The following is an 11,104-nucleotide window of genomic DNA, read 5'->3' as shown; positions in this document are numbered from 1 at the left end:
TTGCCCCTGTCCTTGCCCCCCCATCCCCTCGAGCGACTAGCGCAAATGCAAACACAACGTGAGCCAAAGTCGTACCGAAAAACGTCGCTGCCTGTGTTTTGTGGGACTCCTCCATTGAGCCAGGCACGCATCGCATTGTGTAATATGCTCTGCGATTTATGCTAGCACAACTTGCGAGCGGAGTGCGGCCGATGGGTGGTAGGTAGAGGGTCGGGACATGTGGAGGCGTGGCATCTGCATGTAACTGGCATATTGAGTAGACCAGCGAATGAGCATAAATTGAAATGCGTTCGCAAAAAGAATTGAAATCTTATTTGGGGCAAACTCTTCGATTGGTTTACTTTTAACTAATCCCAAGAGCGATGTAAACTGTTGCAATTCAATGCAATCCGATTCGCCTCGACTCTTTTTATACTCCTGTCCCTAGTCAATAAATCACAATTTCTTTATTGATCTCTCTGAATTATATATGTACATATGGGTAATTCTCTGACGGAATTTGTCGCTTACGACCGTCTTTACAGTGAAAACAAGTAAGAAATCTACAGTCGAGTGTGCTCGACTGTGAGATACCCGCTACCCATTTTGAATAAAACCAAAAAATTGTGGTATTATTCTCAAAATATACCAAAATAATATACTGTATATTTTGTGTATCGATATAGTACCACACAAAGTATTGTATATACCAAAATTCGCAACTCTAGCTTTAAAATTACGCTTGTTATTTGATTTTTTTTTATTTGCGGGGGCGGAAGTGGGCGTTTAAAAATTTGAAATAAACTTGATCTGCGTGCAAACATAGCAAATGCTTGCGAAAACAAATTATAGCTCTATCTCTTATAGTCTCTGAGATCCAGTTTCATACGGACGGACGGACAGACGGACATGGCTAGATCGTCTCGGCTGTTGACGCTGATCAAGAATATATATACTTTATAGGGTCGGAGATGCCTCGTTCTACCTGCTACATACATTTCCTGCCGACACAAAGTTATAATACCCTTCTACCCTATGAGTAGCGGGTATAAAAACAGTTTTTAATTCGATAAGTTAAAATTAAATATGAGTGAATTCTTCTCTAAAATGTATTTTTATATACATTTTTCAGTATACAACAACCTATATTGCCCTTATAGTATGATTAATTGCATTTACCCCCATGTTAATTTGCGTCGACTATAACTGATTACGGGATACATTTTTAGTTGAGAAAGAACTAGGAATGACGAAGGTCGAAGTCGATGCTCAGCAAGAGCTAAACGATGCATTTGAAGCTGGAGATTCTGATGGATTTTATCGTGCCATCAGCCATGGTGCTCAGCCCAACCTCAGGTCCAAAAGGGATAAGGACAATCAAATGAGCATCTTTGAGAAAGCCCTATCAACATCAGGATGTGCTAGATTTCTAAATGCTTGTCTTGATGCTGGCTGCGATCCCAATTACGTAAGTGAATAAGATAGTGATTAATATTTATAAATGTATAAGTGACACTCTAAATAGGTTAATCCGAAGCTCAATAAAGCTGCCATCCACTATGCAATAGATTCAGGGAGTCAGCACAATGTTTCCGCGCTGCTTAAGCATCGCAACGCCAAAGTAGATGTTGATCACATGTACGACGGGGAAACAGCATTGAGGAGGTTAATCAAAAGTCTAGACGCAAGTAATGCTCCTCGTCTCATTATCGCCATTCGATTGCTATTGAGAAAAGGCGCTTCACCCAATATTGCCGATTCTGATGACAAATCTCTCATGCAACATGTGCTACTCAACGAAAATATCTCAAAATGGACACGACAGAGTTTGATCTTAGAGTTTCTAAAGGCACCCCAACTCAGTCAATTCAATTATCACGAAGGACTCTATTTTCTTTCGAGGCATTATTTCAAAGGTAAAGATGACCAGCTCTATTATCTCCTAGTGCGTCCGCTACTCAGTCTGCCTGTTTCTGAAATGCTCAAAACCATGGTGCAATACCAAAAGAACACTGTAAACTGGGATAATAAGAAAATGTTACGAGTTTTGCTTATGGAGCACATAACAAAGCATACTGAGAATGCACTCGAAGCAGTGCTTGCCACCCTGAAATATAACTCGCTCCTGGAATATGAGTATGTTGTGGAGTTGGCTGTCGAAGCTGGTAGCTGGTCAACTGTTCTTCAATTGCTTAAGAGCGAATTTTGTAAGACGGAGACCAAGAGCACGCTTCTAAAAACTATGATTATGCAGGTGCAATTGAAACCGCTGATCAATTGCCGGCAGGGCAACGAATACCAGGAATGTTTGTTGCAATTGCTTAAGGATCAGCGGCAGTGTATCAATGACGTCGATGATCAGCACAAAACGCCTCTGCATTATGCGGTGCTCTGTCGCAATGAGATTGCCATAAGAGTGCTCTTGAGGGAGGGAGCCAGATTGGGAGTGCGTAATGCCAAGAATCGCTGGTTGATCGAGGATATCGATGCCAAGCTTCTGGAGGAGCATTTCGATTACTGCATCATTGGGCGAGGCGAGAAGTCCAGCCACGAGGCTTACGAGATCATTATGACCTGTCTAAATATGACCAACGAGCACAACGAACTCGATATTGCTCCCATTGCCTGCATGGCCCGGTCGAAGGAGCTGTGTCCACTGCTGGAGCATCCGTTGATCACCTGCTTTCTGCAGCTGAAGTGGGGTCGACTCACCACCATCTTCTTAACACACTTTATCATCAATATCCTCTTAAATTTGATGTTGTGGATCCATATTTGGTTGCGTTTCCCTGAACGTCATAACAACGAGCTTCCTATAAGGATTGTTAAGAGTCTGTTCCTAGTGCTGATTATCTATGTTCTTATTGTGGAAGTCATTTCTTTTCTGATAGTCAAGCACTGGTGGCGCAGTTCAATCGATTTTATTCTGATTTCTATGCTCATCCTCACAAACATCGAGTGTGGAGATGACATCCAAAGGATTATTGCCGTCTTCGCCATCATGCTGATGGGCATCAAGCTGATGGATATTATTAGTGCCCTACCTGTGCGTGCCATATCGACGCACATGCTCATGCTGCGCCAGGTGGCAAGTACTTTCGCAAAGAGCTTGTTACAGTATTCCATGCTGTTGTTCAGCTTCACATTGTGCTTCTATGTCCTGTTTTCCAAACCGAGCTCTATGAATTCAGCGAATTTTACGGATTCAGCGAACTTAACCGCTTCAACGAACTCAACAGTTAAAGAGTTCCGTCTCTCCTATGCGAAACTCGATTTATCGTTTATGAAGACAATTGTTATGTTCAATGGTGAATATGATAATATTGACGCTAATGGATATTTCAGTAGTTTTGTGGTGATCATATTCATGTTTATGGTCATGGTCCTGACCAATTTACTGGGCGGCCTGGCTGTCGGCGATACGCAGGTGAGTGAAGTTCTGTGTGCCATAAGAAAATATATTATTTACGTAATCGGAGAATTGTCATGTTGTCTGTCCGTACTTTAGCTAAGAACTGTTTGTCTCAGAAATTCAAAGACTTCAATGCACGGTATCCAGACATGTCTGGGTGTTTGCACAAAAAATTGTGTTTCTATACCGCTACTCATAGGGTAGCAGATTATAACTTTATTGCAGCAGGGAGTCAAGAACCAAGAAATTATAGCCATGCCCGTCGATCCAAGTCACCGACAAAACTCCATGGTATATTTTAAACAAGTAAGAAAGCTACAGTTGAGTAAAATCAAAGTATTGAGATAATATTCTCAAAATTTAATAAATCGATATACCACAAAATATTAAAAATTAGTAAAAATATAAATCGCATAAATATATAAAGCGCAATAAAAACCAAGTAAGAAAGTTACAATCGAGTGTGCTCGACTGTGAGATACCCGCTACCCATTTTGAATAAAAGCAAAATGTTGCGTTTTTTTTTTTTCAAAATATACCAACAATACAAAAATACTAAAAATATACCAAATGGTATTTTTGTTATACCGATATAGTACCACATTCAAAATATACCATAATAATATACCAGATTGTCGGCCAAAGCAACTAAGACCCCTAGTAATTAGGCGTTTTTGCCCATGCAAAAGTTTTTCTTTATTTGATCGCAACCAAATTTTCAGGAATCACAATTACTATAAATACTGTATTATTCTACATACCAAAATTCGCAGCTCTAGCTCTAAAGTTACGCTTGTTATTCGATTTTTTTAATTTGAAACAAACTTGATCTACGTGCTGTCGAAAACAAATTATAGCTCTATCTCTTATAGTCTCTGAGATCCAGTGTTTCACAAGGACAGACACACAGACGGACATGGCTAGATCGTCTCGGCTATTGATGCTGATCAAGAATATGTATACTTTATAGGGTCGGAGATGCCTCCTTCTACCTGTTACATACATTTCCTGCTGGCACAATGTTATAATACCCTTCTACCCTATGGGTAGCGGGTTTAAAAAAACAAAATGTGTATATATTCCCGACCGGGACTTGAACTCGCACACCACAATTACTATAGTATAAATATTGTATATACCATTAAAACAAAAAGAAAAATAACAAGTAAGAAAGTTACAGTCGAGTGTGCTCGACTGTGACATACCCGCTACCCATTTTTAATAATGACAAAATATTGCGGTATTATTTTCAAAATATACCGAAAATACTAAAAAAAAACTTAACAAGTAAGAAAGCTACAGTCGAGTGTACTCGACTGTGAGATACCCGCTACGCATTTTGAATAAAAGCAATATATTTTGCGGTATATTTCTCAAAATATACCAAATATACTACAAAAATACTAAAAAAAATATACCAAATGGTATATGTTGTATATCGATATAGTACCGCATTCAAAATATACCATAGACGGCACAATATACCAGATTGTCAGACAAAGTAACTAAGACCTCCAGTAAGTAGGCGTTTTTGCCCATACAAAAGAATTTCTTTAATAACTTCGACAATTTTTATCTGATCGCAACCAAATGTTCAGGAATCATAACTACTATAGTAATTATTGTATATACCAAAATTCGTAACTCTAGCTTTAAAATTACGCTTGTTATTCGATTTTTTTGATTTTCGGGGGCGGAAGTGGGCGTGGCAAAAATTTGAAACAAACTTGATCTGCGTGCAAACATAACAAATGCTGTCGAAAAAAAATTATAGCTCTATCTCTTATAGTCTCTGAGATCCAGTGTTTCATACGGACGGACGGACAGACGGACATGGCTAGATCGTGTCGGCTGTTGACGCTGATCAAGAATATATATACTTTATAGGGTCGGAGATGCCTCCTTCAACCTGTTACATACATTTCCTGCCGGCACAAAGTTATAATACCCTTCTACCCTATGGGTAGCGGGTATAAAAATACCAAATGGTATGTTTGGTATATCGTTATTGTACACCATTCAAAATATACCATAGACGGCACAATGTACCAGATTGTCGGCCAAAGCAACTAAGACCCCTAGTAAGTAGGCGTTTTTGCCCATACAAAAGTATTTCTTTAATAACTTCGACAATTTTTATCTGATCGCAATCAAATTTTCAGGAATCACAATTACTACATATAAATATTGTATTATTGTACATACCAAAATTTGCAACTCTAGCCTTAAAATTACGCCTGTTATTCGATTTTTTTGATTTACGGAGGAGGAGGTGGGCGTGGCAAAAATTGGAAACAAACTTGATCTGCGTGCAAACATAACAAATGCTGTCGAAAACAAAACAAATGCTATCTCTTATAGTCTCTGACATCCAGTGTTTCACACGGACAGACGGACAGACAGACAGACGGACAGACACACAGACGGACACGGCTAGATCGTCTCTGCTGTTGACGCTGATCAAGAATATATATACTTTATAGGGTCGGAGATGCCTCGTTCTACCTGCTACATACATTTCCTGCCGGCACAAAGTTATAATACCCTTTTACCCTATGGGTAGCGGGTATAAAAATTTATGAGTCCCGACGCGAACCACCATATGTTGGTGCACACTACCAGCACAGCCATCGCAGTCTTTACGCTGCCGCTATTTAACTCTAAACATCTAAGACACGAGCAATTGTTGTCGTGTTCATCTTCTTTGCAAAACTAGACATGCATACACTCACCAATATAGAAGAGCACATAGACGTATACATACAAACGAAAGTATTTCATTAATAACTTTCAACCAAATTTTCTTGAATCACAATTACTATAGTTCTTAGTGTGTATACCAAAATTCGCAGCTCTTGCTCTAAAATTACGCTTGTTATGCGATTTTAATCGATTTGCGATTTGAAACAAACTTGATCTGCGTGCAAACATAACAAATGCTGTCCAAAATTATGGCTCTACCTCTTATAGATCTAGGTGATCTCTGAGATCTAGGTGTTCATACGGACAGACGGACATGCCTAGATCGTCTTGGCTGTTGACGCTGATCAAGAATATATGTATATACCTTTAACCCTATGGGTAACGGGTATAAAAATATATTTCTTCAATATATTAATTTGTTATATTTTAAGCTTTTATTTATTTATTGAAAATTTGTAATGGGTATCTCATAGTCAACCGTATACTACTTTTTTGTTGAATTATGCATATTTCACTATTTATTATTTCTCTTATGCTTCAAAGACTATTCGGGCTCAAGTGGAACTCAATGCTGCTATATGTCGAACAAATGTGTTGTATAGGTTTACAGGACTCTTGGACGGGAATTCGCATCGATTAAAACGTGGGCTTCGCATCTTTAAGAAACTGATGCGAATCCATGCAGAATCTACCTGTGACTATGTATCCATATTTCCAAACCAAGAGAATCGGGTGGAGGTCTACATGGCGAATGATAGAGAAAATGTTCTCTCAGGTCAAGTATTTACCGGTCATGAAGATGGTGCAAGCGGTTCCGAAACTGAAATGGATGAGCCGGCGGATTTGAACCTCCATTTCAATACAGCAGTGGATGCCAATGAAGGAACTTCCTCCCAGTCTTGTGGATTCAATAAACGCCACCCTTATGCTAATATAACAATTGAAAATCAGACTGTTGCCCGAGCTCTTAAAATTATTAAAGAAAAAGAAATGAAAGATATCAATGAGCAACGACAGGAGGATATCAGGATGCTGTTGATGGAGATAAAAAACCAGACAAAGAATTCAATGAGTACATCATTAATTAACAACAATTTATAAAAGCAAGAATATAAAGATTAACTAATTTGTTCATTACTATTAACCAATAAAGAGAATATATCTTCTTTCATTCAAACTTTCACTTTCAAAATCTCATGTTGGCTTAAATTTCATCAAGGAAGATTTTATCTCTCATAAATTGTGCCTAAAGCCTAACTCGTAACAAACACAACACATTTACCGCAATTTTACGATAAGAATTTTTGGAGATCAATTTGAACTGAAATAATATTCATAGGAATTAGAGGAGGAGATCTATCGACACTAGTCGACATCGATATTCGACTATAGTCAATTTTAAGCAATCGATAGTGTCGATTGTGGCCAATAATAATGCCCGGCATACAAATTTTGACGTATTGCAGCTTGTCTTGTACTCGTTGTCAAGGCTATGGCAAGCTTTTTGTCCCTTGATCATTTGAAATACTTCCAGACATATAAAATTTTACTCTTTTTTTTTTAGTACTTCGCCTATCTGTGCAGTTGGAATCGCAGTCCAGCTTGACTGTACTTGACACACTAGGTAATGCGGCGATGTTTATTATTCGACGCATTATAGGTAATATAGGTAATATATTTATGTATAATACATTAAACACACCTATTTTTAACAAGTTAGAAATCTACAGTCGAGTGTGCTCGACTGTGAGATACCCGCTACCCATTTTGAATAAAAGCAAAAATTTGCGCTATTATTCTGAAAATATACTGTAAAAATGCTTAAAATATATCAAAATATATATTTTGTGTATCCATATAGTAAGACATATACCAAAGACGGCACATTATACCAGATTCTCAGCCAATGTATCTAAGACCCCCTAGTAGGTGGGCGTTTTCCCCATACAAAAGTAATCACAATTACTATAGTTTTTATTGTATGTACCATAATTCGGGGCTCTAGCCTTAAAATTACGCTTGTTATTCGATTTTTGTTGATTTACGGGGGCGGAAGTGGGCGTGGTAAAATTTTGAATCAAACTTGATCTGCGTGCAAACATAACGAAAAATTATAGCTCTATCTCTTATAGTCTCTGAGATCCAGTGTTTCATACGGACAGACGGACAGACACACAGACAGACTTGGCTATATCGTCTCGGCTGTTGACGCTGATCAAGAATATATATACTTTATAGGGTCGGAGATGCCTCTTTCTACCTGTTATATACATTTCCTGTCGGCACAAAGTTATAATACCCTTCTACCCTATGGGTTGCGGGTATAAAAACATAAACTAAAATAATTTAAAAAATAAGTGAAGGTTATTCTTAAAGCTTTGGATTAACACTATCTTTAGAGCTATGATTGATTTAAGGAACTTGTTCTGTTTTACGATAAATTGGTTCATTTGTTGGTTAACATACGAATATGTTTATTTTTGAAATTGAATTGATGAAAAAAAAGAAAAAAAATTCCAAATTAAAGTACTAATCTAGAGCTAAAAGAATAACGCTTTCTTATTTTTAAAATTTTTTAAGTTTATGTTTTATTTCACTATAAAGATGGTCGCACGCGACATCCGCCAGAGAATTACCCATATGCTATAGATATTTCTTCCATCTTTCTTGTAGATCGATTGGTAGATTGAACATTTGGAATAGGAATTACAGCTAATAAAACGTTAACATTATACAGTTTATTTTCTCACTATCATGGTCTACCTGTAAATAATATTACGTGTTTTGAATAAGAAAATAACTTTTGTAGTTTGATTTTTATATAGTTGAATGCATAAGGCCAAACTTTTTTAAGTCAATATTATGGTGATAATCTCAAATAAACAATTCAATACATTCATTTTTTCTTATTTGTATTACAGTGAATCTTTATTTTTTTGCTAATAATGTACATATTTTAATTATTTGATTTAACTTTTCATCTATATGATATTTTACGAAAAATTATTTAATATGACTGCATAAATTTTAATATTACTTTAAATTTATACATTGCTGAATATTACAGTGGAAATTTAATAAAGATCAAGTAGGAAAGGTAAAGTCGATTGCGTTAAATTGGTATAATATACTAAATTATTATAAAAATACTAAAATATACCCAAAACCACATTGCATATATAAATATGCTACGAAATTCCAAACATTAAATAGAGAACAACCGAAGTAATTAATTCATTTGCATCTGATTTTTACCATATACAACTCTTTCTTTGATGACTTTTAAAATATATTTTATCTGAATAGAACAATAAACAGTTTTATTGAAAACTGTACCTCTTTTTCTTCTAGTCTGCTATAGACATCAGACATACATTCTTATTAGTTATACAATGAATATTTTATTCAGGTTTGCAAGGAACTTTTTCATATGTCTACCCCCCACTCAAGTTTTTGGCTGCTATTCCTCAAAGTTGTTAACAGGCAAGCACTTCTACTTAGTGCCTGTTTTCCTGCATTTTTAAGAGCCTCAAATCTGTTTTAATGACTGTTGCTTTAGTCGGAATCACCTGGTCAAAATTAGTCCAGTGTCACCATTTTCACCAGGGAGCAAACTTTAAAAAGTAATTTGAGTACTCGACAACAGTGTTGTCAAACGAGAATTGAATTGTCTTGACCGCAAATAATATAAGTACTTTATGTGCGTTAAGAGGTGCTCTCATTCAAGTACAAGTGGATATGTATGTGTATGTGGCACAGTTTTATGACTTAATATAATTTTTATGTGCGGCCATTTTCAGAGAGTCAACGCCGGAACGAATGGGCCATTGTCCCACCTCACCATCTCACCTGCCCCTCTTGGCGAAAGCATCCAACAACTGCCATCAATGCCACCTGGCAACGTGTGTGAGTTCGTGTGCTCAAAGTCCAAAACATTGCTCCAAAAATTCGCTTGCCAGATGGGTATCCGCCTCTCACCTGTTTATGGGCGTCCATAAAACTGTTTTATGCTGTCCACCCCCAAGATCCACGTCGCAATGCTCCCGCTGCTCTTGAAGCTAACTTTAATGCTAATCGTCATCGTCAGACTCGTAAAGACTCCTATATAAACTACCCGAAATGCTCTGCATGTTTTTTCCTCATTTTTTTTCCATACGAATCTTATGATTAGCGTGGCTAAACGCAGTGAAAAGGAGCGAGAGAGCGATATATAGAGAGAAAGAGAACACCGCTTTAGGGCGCTCGTTTTAATAAAATCAAATTGGTTGTAAGCGATTTTTGATAATGTTTTGCGGATGAGATGCACATAAAATATTGTGAATGGCATGCGATGGCGTTAAGGAGGACAGGACACTGCCAGGCTTTGTGGTATGAAATTTGATGGTCTATAGAAATAAGTGCCGAAGATGGAAATGTACAATGCTAAAAAAAAGACATATCTAACGTTTGAATCAAGGTGGCTGCCCTTAATTGGGTGCTTCGATCCTTTTAGGAGATAAGTGGCCTTCATATCACACTAATGATTATTGAATATTGTATTATAGTAAAGCTTAAAATCTCATTTATTTAGAGTGTGATACATCAAGATTGCTAGTTGGTTTTTATTGTGAACTGTGGAAAATGTTGCAGTTTATATAAAGCGTTTAAGGTTGAAATCATTAAAAGTTGAAAATTCGATTACTTCGTGTAAAAATATAGCAAATAAGACAGATATAAAGGACTTTGCTTGACTGTAAATACTCGCACAATATAACAAAAAAGAAATAAAAATTATGATATTAAAAGGATCTAGAAAATATACCTTAGTGTAAGCGTACATGCTCACAAAAAATGGGTTTTAAAAGCTCTGAGAATTGCCAGACATTAATTTATTCGACTTTAACGGATGAAAGAGGAATAATCGCCAAACTAATATTCAAGATCATGCAAAGAGACTTTCATGATTATAATGCTTATACAAAAATGATTTTTAGATTCCTATGTTATAAATTTTATAATTTATGATTAATA

At 36.8% G+C, this 11,104-nt stretch overlaps 1 protein-coding gene across 1 annotated transcript; it reads left to right on the top strand.

The window, feature by feature from the left end:
• The first annotated feature begins 1,225 nt into the window (after positions 1-1,225).
• On the top strand, positions 1,226-7,196 carry LOC132784671 (transient receptor potential cation channel protein painless-like). The gene is made up of 3 exons (XM_060790442.1): positions 1,226-1,447; positions 1,505-3,406; positions 6,638-7,196. The coding sequence occupies exons 1-3, from the start codon at positions 1,226-1,228 to the stop codon at positions 7,193-7,195; spliced, it is 2,682 nt and encodes an 893-aa protein (XP_060646425.1). The 3' UTR covers position 7,196.
• The last annotated feature ends 3,908 nt before the right edge of the window (positions 7,197-11,104 follow it).

The sequence above is a fragment of the Drosophila nasuta genome, chromosome 2L (assembly GCF_023558535.2).
Source record: "Drosophila nasuta strain 15112-1781.00 chromosome 2L, ASM2355853v1, whole genome shotgun sequence".
Taxonomy (NCBI): Eukaryota; Metazoa; Arthropoda; class Insecta; order Diptera; family Drosophilidae; genus Drosophila; species Drosophila nasuta.
This window is presented reverse-complemented; position numbering and strand designations above follow the sequence as displayed.